This window comes from Delphinus delphis, chromosome 13 (genome assembly GCF_949987515.2).
Source record: "Delphinus delphis chromosome 13, mDelDel1.2, whole genome shotgun sequence".
NCBI classification, from domain to species: Eukaryota; Metazoa; Chordata; class Mammalia; order Artiodactyla; family Delphinidae; genus Delphinus; species Delphinus delphis.
In genome coordinates this window covers 38188274-38203516 of record NC_082695.1, presented here as the reverse complement: position 1 = coordinate 38203516, position 15243 = coordinate 38188274, and the positions used below count along the sequence as shown (strand labels likewise).

The following is a 15243-nucleotide window of genomic DNA, read 5'->3' as shown; positions in this document are numbered from 1 at the left end:
AGCTGTAGTTCATCGGCAGTTAAGATGGTTGAATTGATTTCTGGGATAGCGACTGCAGGCATACATATACCTTCTACCTGTTCTCATGGCTCTTGGGCCTTCTGGCAGATAAAGGGAAGATTCGGTCTTATAACAACAAAGAAGTGGTTAGAAAACTTTTTTTTATTTCTTATTATTCCACCTGCCGTCATAATCACTGAAGCACAGTTGACCCTTGAACAACATGGGGGTTACCCCACACAGTTGAAAATCAGGTATAACTTTACAGTCGGCTCTTCATATCAGCGGTTTGCATCTGTAGACTTAGCCAACCATGGATTGTGTAGTATCATAGTACATGTTTTTTTGGAAAAAATTTGTGTATAAGTAGACCCATGCCGTTCAAGCCTGTGTTGTTGAAGGGTCAACCGTAGATGCTTTCCTTAGCTTACTACTTGACAGTTAAGACATAAGGAATTTGTAGTTTGAATGGCTGTTTCCTTGGCGTCAGAAGTTCTTCCTGAAGTCATCATTAGTGACAATTTTTTTGTTTCTTTTTTGGGTTTTTGTTTTTTTCAGGGAAGCCAGTATTTGATTGTTTTATCAGTATTCTCTTAGACTCAGAGGAAGCTTATGGGCCAGTTGCCATGACTGAAGACAAGCCTGAGGAATGTTTGTTCCCTGATGTTGTTCAGCTCTACGTAGTTGAATACAAAGGTACAGCAGAGTTTCACAGCTGTTAGTCTTTCTAAGGCAGCTGCTTTGGAGCCTTTATCCTGAATCTGTCATCATACTTAAAATAGTTATTGCCCCTCCTGAGGTAACAGCCAGGGGCCTCTGGCCCTGAAGAATGCTTTTATGGTTCTATATCAGTCTATTATTTTAGCACTCTTGCTAATAATAGAACTGAAAGGCATTTCTTTTCCCCTGGAATAACAAGTTAACTCTCAAAAGTTGGTGAAATAACACCTTTAGGGTTATACTGCACAGTTCTACCAACCCAAAGTCTGCTTCTCAGGACACAAAAGTGAGTATAGTTGCCATCTGTAAAATAAAAGATTGGGGATGTACCATGAATATTTCTAACGTCTCTTTAATAATCATTTCTAGAGCTGTTATTCATAATTGTGGCATCTGCAAATGGGCATGGTATGTAGATACCTTATACGTGTGTATCTTCTTTGGATAAGCTACAGATTTTCAGTGAACAAATATTTACTTTTTTGGACTGTTATGCCAGAAGAATGTCTTAGAGTCATCCAACCTATGACACGTGGACTTCTAGCCTTTCTTGGACATTGCCGTAGTCAGCTTATTCCATTTTTGAACATACCAGAACATGTAAAGAAAACAAACTTTCTCTTTGGGGGGGTGGGAGAGAATTTTAATACATTCACCAAATTAAAGGACAAGAACATACTGTAGACACAACTTAAGACAATTTAGAATCACAAACAAAATGTGAGGTAGACTGACTAGTGAAATTCACCAAATTTTGGTTAAGAAAATTTTACAGTAATAAAGTAACACAGGTGCCTCCTTTCCTAAAAATCACAAAAAGCATTTGCATAAATTACAGCCAAAAAAATTGAATACAACAATTCTCATTGTAATTTTAGTTTACATTCAGTATTAACCTGTGTGAACTGTCAATATGTGGCAAGGTTCAACAGGTCTATAGGTCAGTTATTATGCAGGCCTAGTGAACACATTCACACCACAATATTCTTAAGGGGTGGCAAGGCTCGAAGTGGAACACACCAAGGTACGTATTAACCAGTCATGGTGTCCTGTGCTTGTGCAATTTTATCCTTGCAGGAGAACGACCTAACATTCTCTAAAGAATTACACTGATAAGGTGATTTTAAAAGATCCAAACCTTAGTAAGATAGGCATTGAAAAGAATAAGCAGGTCAATTTGAATTCTCCATCACTGGGGTGACGGGCTTTTGGCTTTATTCTGGCATTTCTCTTCCCCAGAGTTAAACAGTATTTAAGAGATCATAAGCATTTGATTTTTCAGAGTGCAGCCCTAACTAATGTGGGGTCCCCTCAGGTCAAGTAACTACAAAAAATTTTCCTTTCCTTAGACTATGAAGCCATAAAGCCTGAAGAAACCCTGAGAGGCCATCTGCTCCAGGTACAACTGTTTTAGGATTATTTCAAGTATTTTATTTGCCCTATAAATATTTTTGGAATATTGCACAAATAGTTGGTTTCTTGATATCGTCTGCGTTAGGCCCTTTCAACAAAACAGGAACAACGGAAATGCATTGATATCTAAATCAGCCTGCCTCAGAACGTACCTCTTTGCCAAAAATTCTGCTGTACTAAAATTGAGTATTTTTAAAGCATCTATAAGGCAGGTCCTCTTTCAAGGTCAGTTAAAAATGGAGTTTAAAGGAATTGTTCATTTCAAGAGACATTTAAAGCATCATAAGTAGCTACATTAAAACCAAGAGATCTGAAACCATTTTCAGATTAGTACATGCCATCTTTTCACTAGCTGTAAACTCCTTGTTATCACAAACTAATAAAGCTGGTCAGTTAACACTGTTTGTTCTAAGTAAATGCAGGCTTCAGGCCATAAATATGACATCGATTCAAGTTAAAAATGGCCATTTAAAGTGGGAATAAAGTGGTACATACGGGCTAATGAGAAAAATGTCAAGAGATTGTTTAATGATGAGAAGTGGAGTAATTTAAGAGTAAGCTTCCAAAAGACCTAGTTTGTTCTAGAACATTTTCTAAAAATCTGTTTTTGATTAAAATATGTGGTAAAAAATCTGTAGAAACTTATGCCTCCTACTTTTGATACTGAACAGAGACCCCCTGTTGATTTTAATGAGTCAAAGAGACTTACTGGCATCTTCTTTAACACACGCACACCCCACTGGTAGGATTAAGTAAAACAGCCTCTCTTTCTACGGCTCTGTTTCCCATTTCAGCAATTTCTGTGGTGGTGTCAGTATAAGGCAACTAATATTCATTCAGTGTATCTTTTAAAGGAAACTTTGCTTTAGTCTTTGAGAGGAAAGAAACTAGTTCCACTTCACACAGAAGCTAAGCCTGCCTGACATTTAGCTTTGCTGGTGCCAACTGCTAAATTCCAACCAAACAGGGTGGGTGTGGGGTGACTGCTGAAAGCTTCTGAATTGGCTCAACTACTGAATCAGGCTCTCCTTGTGTAAGATTAATCACTGTTCATAGTCTCACAGGCGTGCTTAAGAGACTGAAAACAAAGAATGGATAAAGCAAAAGAACTTAAGCCAGGAGAAGCTGCATGAATACACACAATGCCTGCTCTGCATTTACTAATTTGTTTGTTCAGTTTAAATAGTAAACTTTTAACTCCTGTGGAAATTTTGCCAAAAGTTTCAATACATACAAGATTATAAATCTTAAACTAACACTGCACAGAGAAAGACAAAGCTACTTCTTTTTTTTTTAAATACAAATATCTTCTACATTCTATCATTTCAGACCCCTGAGTAATACTGTACCAAAGTACAGATCTGAAGAGAAACTGAGGGTTCAGGCCTCAAACGTTAATCTTCAATTAATTCCACACCAACGGTGTGAGTCTCACGTAACACATTCAGGCTAGCTAATGCTGAGAGTCAGTTCCCCCCCGCCCCCCCCCCCCCCGGCCGACACAGCATAGTAAAAAAAACAATGCAGACTCCCTGTGGCCTCTCCAAAGCATAATCCTCCTCAGCCCCCCGTAGGCAGACCACGTCTTAAGTAATTGCATAACTACCTAGGGTGGAGTTAACCTGAATTTAAGTCCTGAAATTGGAACTGAAGGAGAGTGATGCCCCCCAGGGATCTAGGTCAGATTTGGGGGGTTCTTTGGAGAAGAGACAAATATGTTGCACTTGGCTCCACAGTGATTGTACTTTAAAGGAAAAAAGCATCCTTAATCGTTACTACCCCACCCCACCTAGGCATCCCTTTGCTGGTTTTGGTCTCTTCCAAAGCTCATACGTGACGTCCGGTAAGAAAGTAGAGGGGCTTGTCATCGGCGCTGTTAGCAGTTTGAAACTCGTCTCGGAGGCGGAACTGCCACTCGTCCTCTAGCTCTAAGCGCACAATCGTCTGGCGTAAGGAACTTCGGTCTTGGCAGATGACACACAGAGTAGCACCTTCAGGAAGAAAGCAGAAGTGTGTCTTAGGCTCAGGGATTGAAATGATGAAGAATCTTACCACCTCCCTCTGATTATATCCCCTAAACTAACACATGTGAGAACCAACATACAAAGTAACCTATCAGATTTGTTCATTGTACTGTTTATTTTGAATAAAGTAGTTATTACAAATTCAAAAGTTTAAAAGAGTGTAAAGTAAAAGCCCTCCTAACCACACCCCCCCTTCCCCTGTAGTAACCAGTGTTAAAACCCACGTCCTAATGTTTCATGTGTCCCTGTAGAGCAGGTGTTCTCAACCTCGGCACTGTGGGCCAGACAATCCTACTGTGGGAGCTGTCTTGCTCTTGTAGGATGTTTAGCAGTGTCCTTGGCTTCTACCCACTCTGTGCCAGCAGCACCCCGCCCTGTGACAACGTAAAATGTCTCCAGATATTGCCAAGCGTCCCCTGGGACGCTCCCTCCCACCCCCAACGCACGCGCACAGCTCCATATGTGTTTTACACACACAGAAGTAAATACAGTTTCTCCTGTTCTCATAAAAATGGTAGCATGCTGTACACAGCATGATGAACCTTACTTTTTTCCCACCGACCTCAGAGGTCATCTTGTCAGGATTATTTGTGATGCTTAATCTGCAGTTTGTTCTTAGGCAAGTTTAACTCTTTGTATGGTGCATACTCATTGAAACGACTTCAGCTTCTATACCAGAATCATACCTCATTAACCTGATTTTTTTTTTTTTTTTTTTTGTGGTACGCAGGCCTCTCACTGCTGTGGCCTCTCCCGTTGCGGAGCACAGGCTCCGGACGCACAGGCTCAGGGGCCATGGCTCACGGGCCCAGCCGCTCCGCGGCATGTGGGATCTTCCCGAACCGGGGCACGAACCCGTGTCCCCTGCATCGGCAGGCGGACTCTCAACCACTGTGCCACCGGGGAAGCCCAACCTGATTTTTATTAAAATTAGATTATATGAGAAGCATCATTTCTTGTATTGCATCATTCCTTTCTAAAATTACTAGTGGCAAACATATTTAATATGGTCACAAACCTGGCTATATTTATCTGCATTTAGTCTTAACACTCCCCCATTTAAAAAATCAGTGGCCTGGTTTAAAAGTAAGATACTTAATTTACTGGCAAAATGATTGTTGAAGTGCTCTTTTATATCTTTCCCACTGTATTTTGTCCAGTGGGAACTAACAGCATTCACAAGCAAGATGCTAAATTTGATTTACCTTTTAGAAACTTAAATTTCTTAAGAAGATCAGCACCTACAAAAGAGTCACAGAGGTACAAGAGGAGTCCACTGAAACACACCCCTTCACAGTTGACATTGCTGGAGTGGGGTCTGGAGCTGACGTAGCATATGGCCACCTGGAATCATCAAGCAGAAATAGCACAAGCATTTCAAAAGCAAGCAAAACCTCTGCATCTTCAGCTGAATGAAGTAGCGCCTTCCTTTTTAGCTGTCCATCTCAGGGTCAGGTAAAGGAGACACCTTCCGCACCCACCCCCGACCCGGCACGCGGGATCCTAGCTCCCCAACCAGGGATTGAACCCGTATCCCCTGCAGTGGAAGTGCAGAGTGCTAACCAGTAGACCGCAGGGAATTCCCAGTTTTTTTAATTGAAACTTCAATGGGCTAGTTAGTTAAGCTTTGTACTCGCTTTATTTTGTGTGTCAAGTTTTAACGTATTTAAAGCTTATTTATTTCTCATAATAAAGGACAGTTATGAGAGAAATTAATAGAAGCAAATCAAGCCCCTCTATCTAAAAAGAGTATCAGCCCCTTCCCCTTTACCTCTGGTCCAATGTTAAGGTAGCAGTCGATGGCCAACACGGGACTCTTGAAGTTATGGATAGCTTTGGGGAAGAGTTTGTATGAGGCGTGCTGAAGGAACTTCTCCAGGAGAAACTGTGCAGGGGCTGCCAGTAGTGTGTGTTCGCTGTCGGGAGCACAGACATACTGAAGGGGCAAGATGGGTGCTAAGCTCTCTGACACCTGAAATCAGAGCCAAGATCATGGGAAATGGGTCTGTCACTATGTGAAACTGGCAAGGAAAGCACTGCATTGCATCCGAACAATCCACAAGTAACAGTAGCACAGAGACAGAGACCAGGCTCAAATGTAAGTCTGTCCTTCTTGGGTTCTGAAATTTTTTTCTCTTGGAAATAGCACAGTTGGATTTAACATAATTTATACACAGTAAGGGCAGGAGCAAATGCAAAAGTAGGCTTCTTTGAAAGTTGGTGCATTTAGCATGTACACTGTAAGAACCAGCAGGAAGCCTTTTATAGCGCTGCTGGATGTGGATGGGATAAAATCCCCCCCCAAAAAAGCAAAGAGATTTCTAAGCTCCACTGGGGAGTCCACATGCTAAAAATGATTCCAGTAAATCTCTTAAACAGAAAAGGGTAGGCCCATGGAATTAACCCTTAACAGGTTCTGATCTGCCTTACTTTAAAAAAAAGACAACTGGCAAAGGACCGTGCGAGCAGCTTGATGTACACTTCTTTCATGTGTTACATAAAGAATGTAAAAATGTTAACTTTGCCAGTTTAAGAATATAGAAGACGTTTAGAAACTAAAGCTTTGATGGAGTTAAACCTTAAATCTAAAGAAAGGTAGTTTTGTTGAATTTTCAAAACTTATGTTTGGCTCTAGATGAGTCTTCAGTAAGGGAAACAAGAGTGCAGATTTGACATTAAGAACAGACTCCCTTGTGTTACTTTCCAGTCAAGTGGCAAGTGCTTAATGCCAGTACCTGATAACAAAGATATTAATGAAAGATCATCTTATTTTCAAAAGTAGACTCAAGCTTGCAAACTTACCATGATCTTTGGTTTAATGATAAAGTCCCTTTGCCCTCCAACCTGAACATGTTTCTTCATGAGACTGAAGTTATTAAAGCGGCAGATGAGCAGGCCACTACTGTTCGTTCTCAGGTTAAAGTCAACGTCTTCACAGAAATACCTAAATTATAATCACAATGATAGGTTTCCTTGACTACCTGTCACATCTCAACTATGACAGTTAAACACAGAGAAATGTGTGGCAGGTATTGGGAGACAGCCTCAAACAAAATCAACCTTTCCCCCTCAAGGAGCTGGCTCTCTTGACACTGGCCTGTGAACCTTTTGATTTGGGCATTAACAGCCACTAAGGAAGGAGGAAGTGAGGTGACTGTTCCCAGACATTCCACAGCGCCTTGCATTCCTGAACTGAAATACGAGCGCACATTCTGTATACTCTTGTGGGACCGGACTGCAGAGCTGCTCCCGGTTTTAAAATCCTGGCTGCAAGCAGGATAAAGCATCTGCCAGATTTAAAACACAGAAGTGAAATAGCTACAGAACATTCTAATAGCTACAGGGTTGGGGGTTGACATAAGAGGGACTCTATGGCCTCTGACATTCTTCCTTGGCCATTTCAGATTGTCCAAGATGTGGGCATAATTTGTTCAGGAGGCAAGGCCAGGGCTAGCTGGCTTTTCCCTACAGGAGCCAGATCTCAGGGTCTTGCTAACATCTGGGGAAGAGATTACCTTCTGAGTTCTGAGGGTAAATGAAAGGTTAATCTTGAATAGGTTTACGGGTCCACACACCGATTTCTGTTGATAAAAAGTTTTGGCCCTGTTTCAGTTTTTACTGAATAATAAGATGGCCAAAATATGTTCTCTAAGCATTTCATGTTGCAGCACCTATCATTAAGGGTCTGGGTCAGTTTGAAGGCTGATGAAGGGGCACTTTGGGGCTTATGATCCCCCTTTCTCTGTCCATATAAAGAGAGTCTCAGTTTCTCAAAGACACAGAGACAGGAATAAAAACATGGCTGAGGCTAGACCTGGGCAGAAACAATCAGTAAATGCCGGGATCACATACATCCAGAAGGCCTGACTTACCTGTTGAAGTCATACTGCACATTCTGAGTCAAGTCTATGTTGAGGAGAATGAAGTCGTGCACGTGGCATCTAGAGAACGGGGCCTTCAGGCTCTGAGAGGTCAGCTTGCTGCTCCATTTCTGTATGCCCAGGATTGCGTAGTGGATGATTTTCGGTGTTGCTTCAATATGCTGCAAGACACTCTTCAAGGACACATTCTTACTGGAAACTCCTGTTTCCATGGGCTGGCTATGAAATGTAGAGTTAGTTTACATAAGATACCACTATTACTGAAGAGAGGGTCACTTATGAAGAGCTAACCGCACTGTACAGTATTAACACCTGAAGGATACAATTAGCTGATTGACTTTATATTAGTCTGGAATGGAGAAGGATGTCAAGCCCGGTTTTCATGCTGCCTGTCACTGCTAACCTAGGGAAGCTGCCTTCTGGGGGCCGGGCTGATCACTTAAAGGCAGAGAGTGAAATCCAGCCCATTTCAAAGTGAGTAATGAACAGGGAGTCACCAAAGAGAGGTAGCCAGAGATTAGAAGCACACAAGTATACTTCCCAGTTCTGGTAATTACGGAATAATAAAGGAATATTTGAAAACTTCACGGGCTTCAAATCCACAGGGGAAACAAGGGCACAAAACCGTAATGCCTGAGCTGGAAGGGTCTAGAGACCATCTGGCACAGTGTTTCACTGGGGCTGTGAACATTCGGGGCCATTTACTGCATAGGACTTCTCCAGGCTTAGCATTTCATGGTCCCCATGGATTCCTGTCACCTCTGCCCCAAGAGGAGAACCACTGATTTGGGCCCAGCCATAATTTTTTATGTGATAGAATTGAGACAGAGGTGAAGTAACTTTCCCTTTTCATCCAGGCAGTTAGGAAGCAGAGCTGGGGCTAAAAAGCAGGTCTCCTGATTCAGAAGCCAGTGGTCTTTCTAAATAAACCATAGTGTCTTTCAACAGACTTTTATAGCAAACCTGAGCTGTGATGCACAAATGGTCCAGGAATTTAATGGCAGGCTGAGTGTCTACATTAAAAAATTCCTAAGCCACCACAAAATGTGCTAGTGAGAGTAGTCTCACAGATGATTGTTTTGCTCTGGAAAGCTGTACCTCTCTTATTTACTTCCCTGTGCAATGACAGCCAAGGAGAGTGTCTTCTCAATGACACTGTGTCACACTCCTAGAACTGCGTAGGAAGCACCACTACCTGCTCTGCTCCTGAACACTGTGAATGTTCCATAGGACACACGAGTCATCCATTACAACGATGAAAGGCCAGACACACTGGCGTTTAACTCCCAGCTCTTCCAGGCGGTTCCTCTCCAGCTCCAGGTTGTGATATGACAGCTCCTTAATAAGAAACCTGGCAGCACCTGAAAGGCAACACAACCAAGGCTTGTACATCCTTCGCTCAGGCTTGGCTGAGGCCCTGCACACGGCTCACACGCTCTCTGTAAGCATGCGTGTTCACGTGGTGACCATGCACATGGATGGGGGTCAACCAAATGTTCAGAGCAGTGGCTCTCAACCATCAGTGTAGATAAGAATCACCCAGGAAGTCTGTTTAAAATGCAGATTCCTAGAACCCACCACCAGAGGTTCACTCTCGTAAGTCTGATGAGGGGCCAGAAACCAGAGATGTCTTTGCAGGTGATTCATGAACTACACTTCAAGGAGTACTACAAGAATCCAGCTTCCCTGATAGGACAAATGATACCACATAGAGGAGATACTTACTACTGGTTTCTTAGAGCCATGATCAGATTCTCAGCAGCCGCCACTTGCATGTCCTGCACTAGGGAGCCACCAGGGCTGCAGTAGTGGGTATGGCACTTACACTAATGTGTCCCCTGCTTTAGGTACCTTTAGGAAACTGGCAGCAGTGTCTTTGAAGAAGACTCTGGAAACTGGTATCCTTTCCCTAGGTCTGCTTTTTTGTAAGAGGCATGTGGTACAGTAAGTAAGAGACAAGACTGGAGCCAAGCTGCTTCAGTTTGAATTCTGATTCCACTGCTTTCTAGCTGTGTGACAGTGAACAAGTTAACTCCCCTGTGCCTAGGCTTCCCCACCTGTAAGAAGGCGATGATAATGTCTACTTCATAGGATTGCTGTTTGGTGCTCAGGACAGTGCCTAGCACTTGGTAAGTACTCAGTGAGTGTTAGCGATTATTAAGATGATGATCATCAGGAATTAGCCAGGTTTTATGAGTGGGCCACCCTAAAATGAAACACAATGTAGATGATAATGAAATAAAGAGGCTAAAAAATCCCATTAAGCCTATGAAGGAGCCAGGAAAACAGTTTGAATAGGTCAAGGGTAATACTAGGATTTAGGAAAATCTACCTTTCAATAGCACTATGTATAACAGTTTGCATTCTCAACATAAGGACCATATATGAAAAGCCCACAGCTAACATACTCAACGCTCAAAGACTGAAAACTTTTCCTTTAAGATCAAGAATAGGACAAGGATGCTCACCTTTATCACTTCTATTTAACATAGTACTGGAAATCCTAGCCAGAGCAATTACACAAGAAAATGAAAGTCATCCAAGTTGGAAAGTAAAATTATCTCTTTGCAGACATGATCCTAGATGTAGAAAACCCTAAAGATAACATGCATACTTAGAATAAATGAATTCAGCGAAGTTGCAAACACAAAAACAATATACACAAATCAGTTGTGTTTCTATATACTAACAACAAACAATCTAAAAGGGAAATTAAGAAAAGTTCCATTTTCAATAGCATCAAAAGAAAATACAGGGCTTCCCTGGTGGCGCAGTGGTTGAGAGTCCGCCTGCCGATGCAGGGGACACAGGTTCGTGCCCCGATCCGGGAAGATCCCACATGCCGCGGAACGGCTGGGCCCGTGAGCCATGGCTGCTGAGCCTGCGCGTCCGGAGCCTGTGCTCTGCAATGGGAGAGGCCACAACAGAGAGAGGCCCGTGTACCGCAAAAAAAAAAAACAAAACGAAAAAAAAAGAAGTACAATACTTGGGAATAAATGTTAAGCCAAGGAGGCAGAAGACTTGTACACTAAAAAGTACAAAACACTGCTGAAGTAAAGACAAATAAATGGGAAGACATCCCATGTTCATGGATTGCAAAATGTAATATTAAGACGTCAATATCACACAAAGCAATCCACATATTTAATACAATCCCTGTCAAAATATCAGGGTTTTTTTTTTTTTTTCCAGAAATAGAAAAATCCAACTTTAAATTCACATGGAATCTCAAGGGGCTCTGAATGGCCAAAACAATCTTGAGAAAAGAACAAAGTTGGAGGTCTCACATTGACTGATTGCAAAACTACAGTAATCAAAACAGTGTAGTAGTGGCACATAGACCAATGGAATAAGAATATAGAGCCCAGAAGCATACACTTGTATATATGGTCAAATGATTTTTGACAAGAATGCCAAGACCATTCAATGGATAAAGGATACTTTCTTCAACAAATAGTGTTGGGAAAACTGGATATCCACATGCAAAAGAATGAAGTTGGACCCTTATATAAAAAAATCAAAATGGATCGAAGAGCTAAAACTATAAAACTCTTAGAAGAAAACATGGGGGAAAGCTTGATGATGTTGGTTTTGGCAGTGATTTCTTGGATATGATACCAAAAGCATAAGCAATGAGAAAAAAGCTGGACTACATAAAAATTTAAAACTTCTGCACAAAGAATGCAATCAACAGTGAAAAGGCAACCTATGGAATGGGAGAAAATATTTACAAACCTTATCTGATAACGGGTTAATATCTAGAATATATACAGAACTCCTACAAGTCAACAACAATAAAAACTTTACTAAAAAATAGATTCTCCAAAGAAGATATACAAATAGCCAACAAGCAAATGAAAAGATGATCAACATCACTAATCATTAGGAAAATGCAAATCAAATCACAATAAGATACCATCTCACCCATTAGGATGCCTACGAACAACAACATCAAAACTTCCCAGAAAAAGCAAGTGTTGGCAAAGGTGTTAAAACTGGAACCATTTTGCATTGTTGGTAGGAATGTAAAATGGTACAGACATTATGAAAAACAACATGCCAATTCCAAAAAAAAAAAAAAAAACGGCATTACCACGTGATTAAGCAATACTACTTTGGGGTTTATACCCAAAAGAATTGAAAGCAGGGTTTTGAAGAGATTTGTGTTCATGTTCATAGTAGCATTATTCACAACAATCAAAAGGTGAGGAGCAGACTAAGGGTCCCTCAGTGGGTGAATGGATAACAAAAACGGGGAGTTAGCCTTGAATGGTACTGAGTTTCAGCTCTGCAAGATGAAGAGAGTTCTGGAGATTGGTTGCATAACAATGTGAATATACTGAACACTACTGAACCATACACTTAAAAATGGCTAAGATAAATTTTGTGGTTTTTTACCACAGTAAAAAAAATTTATTTTATTTGCATGTATGTTGGTTTCTCTGCCCAGATTATTACAAAAATGGTAAAACTGGCACTAAACAAATTCAGTCAGATCTGGGATGAGGGAACTTTTTCTCCTAAAGGTCAGTTAGGCACAGAAAGGTATAGTTTGAGGGTCATATGCATATAGAAAAAGATTTTAGATAGTTTGGAGATATATTGTTTGGGGGAGGATAAAGGACCAGAAATATATGAAAGTCCTAAGTCATCTGATACTGTGATAAACATGGGAAATTGCATTCAAAACAAACCAGTTCGGGAAAATATTTTAATCCCATATTAAGGCTAAAGTTTAAGGACATGAAAAGGAATGGAATGGAGAACAAGAAAGGAAGAGACCTAAGAAGAAAGGGAGAGAGAGACCTGGAGAGAAGGCCTGTGTAGATCCAGGGCACTACTCGGGTCTCTTCTGTGTTCACTCCAGCTCTGGGCTGGATGTTCTTCCTCTAAAGCTCTTGATCCTCAGCCCTCTGAGACTCTGCACTGAGATACCCACAGAAGCCAGTGGGAAGTGAGTTAGATGCAGGGAGTTACCAGACACTAGAGCTCTAGAACACTGGGTCCATGTGGAGGTTTCCTGCCTTCAGGAGGGAAATGAAGGAGCTCTAGACCGCTCTCTCCAGTTCCTCCCCGGCTCTGTCAATACACTCAACAACCAGGTGCCGCCTCTGAGAAATCAGCCAATTGCTCTTAAACTCCTTGGGGAAAAGCAGGAAAGACTTCTTCCAGGCACTTTTAAGATAACTGCCGTAGGCAGTGATGATGCTTCCATTCCCCAGCTGCACAGAGCCCCCAAGAACTTGCTGTGTGCCTTTAAGATTAGTGATGCCCCTCAGAGATCCCTCCAGACCGGACTGTGAACTACTAACTCCCCTCCTCAGACTCTCCTCTTCACTGTGATGTTCCTGCTGCCAGCCTGCTGCAAGGAACATCTGCGGCCTATACTGGGAAAAGTCCCAATCCTTCCCAGGGTGCTCAACGTACCAGTGACTTCTTTGGTTACTAGTCCTCAAAAGTTAAAAATTCTGCAAAATTGCAGATCAAGAGAAATGAAAACTCATTTAAAGAGGAATGAAAAGTCCTTTGGTCTGCAGGGCAAGACACTATCCAGGGGCAGGGGAACCTCTGAAAGTTCATGCCTGGGGAATGGAGCTTAGTTTATCTTTCCAGCCCTTCCCCCCATCTGGGGGCCCCCTTACCCACGCCTGCATTATTGAACATGCCAGGAAGCACCAGCATGATGTGGTTGGGCCAGTACTTGCGGTACAGCGGCATCTCATATTCCTTAACCACCAGTAGGTGCAGGTGGCTGATGCCCTCCATGGCGTGAAAGAGGTTTAGGAGTCCGTGCTCATGGCGACCACTGGAAGGAGTGAAAATAGGGCTCTTGACCGCATTCAAATTCTGCTGAAAAAGGGAAAGAAAGGACCAGAGACCAAAAAGAAATTAGAACCCTTAGATATCAGAAGCTTAGAGAACCTAATCTAATACCTGAGGCCTGTCAGTCCTTGTGTCCAGACGCTGTCACCCACCTTGTCTGAAACCAGGGGCAGCCGCATGCTCTCCAGGTGTTTGCCCTGCTTGCTGAAGATGAAATGACTCTCTTTGGATTTGGGAATGATGAAATAGAGCTGCACCTCTTCTCCCAGCATAGAGGAAGAGAACGTGAAGGCGTGAAGGGTGGAGTCGGACATCTGCGTTTGCAGAGAAGAAAGGGAGGGAATGTAAACTCACGGTTTGCAAACCTCCAGGCCACTCATTAAGGCTGTTACTGAGAGAGGCAAACTAACCTGAACTTCTGCCTGCCACCAGACCTGCTGTGCGTGCAGTGTCGAGAGGGCTGGAAAGGCAGACGCCTCATCTTTTAGGGGCTGCCGCTGACCAGAGAGCCAAGCATCTCGCCCCTACACAGCCTCTCCGTGTGTGGAGAAATACCTGTTGCTGGAAACTATCTGCATTTCTCTCCTTCTTAGAACCACTGCTGCTCAGTCTTACGGAGGTCCAGTATATCGAGGGGATGTCCTGCCACGTAAACATTCCCAAAGGTGCCCAGGGGTAAACGCTTCTGTGTGGGTCAGGTCAAATGAATATCATTTATCTAAAACGCCTCTGTGGCCCCATCTTTCCTGGCTACAGTGGAAGCTGAAGATATCTGAACAGTCATTTAGCCTAGAACTCTGGCTTCCAGGAGAGACCTCTGACTCATCCAAGCCAAATATAAACCTGCTTTTTAAATTGCTGATAAGTTCACACACTCTCAGTAACCCATCCCGGTGAATGACTAAATAAAGGTCTTTACAATGCAGACAAGACTTGGCGTAATGAAAAGATACCATCACTTTTCAGCAGCCACTAGAATCCAGGTAGTTTTCCCAAGAGTTTTAACCTAAATATTACATTCATAGAGAAATAATATTGTAATTCTTCCCTTAAATTCTCCTTCATTCTGCTTCACAAGTATTGGAATTGACTACTTAGTACTGTAATCACACAGAAATTATTTAAATAGAGGGTTTTTAATAAATGTTCTAAAAACCGATGATTTATAGATCGGGGACTTGAATCCTCTATATTCTATAAAGCATTATGTGAGCTGATTTCAAACTATCCCACCAAAAGTTTTCAATAACACAAGAAAACAAATGGGGTATGAAAGGTAACTTGTACCAGAAGAGCAGAATGATCAGTATATCCCTCCTAGTACCCTGTGGGGAAAGAGTGAAGACCTGGTCCTCAAGAGCAGAAGCAAGTCTGGAGGGCAT

At 42.2% G+C, this 15243-nt stretch overlaps 1 protein-coding gene and 1 long non-coding RNA gene across 2 annotated transcripts in view; one reads left to right on the top strand and one right to left on the bottom strand.

Annotated features, from left to right (window-relative positions):
• The first annotated feature begins 173 nt into the window (after window positions 1-173).
• On the top strand, window positions 174-5392 carry LOC132436176 (uncharacterized). The gene is made up of 3 exons (XR_009521724.1): window positions 174-696; window positions 2070-2119; window positions 5370-5392. It is a non-coding gene; the product is annotated as an uncharacterized lncRNA (long non-coding RNA).
• GREB1L (GREB1 like retinoic acid receptor coactivator) overlaps window positions 3750-15243 on the bottom strand; it is a 260164-nt gene continuing 248670 nt past the window's right edge. The window contains exons 27-34 of the mRNA XM_060028768.1: window positions 14014-14175; window positions 13681-13888; window positions 9234-9399; window positions 8030-8257; window positions 6960-7101; window positions 5929-6129; window positions 5363-5501; window positions 3750-4124 (exon numbers count right to left, since the gene is read on the bottom strand). Of these exons, the coding sequence (XP_059884751.1) occupies window positions 3961-4124; window positions 5363-5501; window positions 5929-6129; window positions 6960-7101; window positions 8030-8257; window positions 9234-9399; window positions 13681-13888; window positions 14014-14175 (1410 nt within the window). The 3' untranslated portion in view covers window positions 3750-3960. The remainder of the gene's footprint in view (window positions 4125-5362; window positions 5502-5928; window positions 6130-6959; window positions 7102-8029; window positions 8258-9233; window positions 9400-13680; window positions 13889-14013; window positions 14176-15243) is intronic.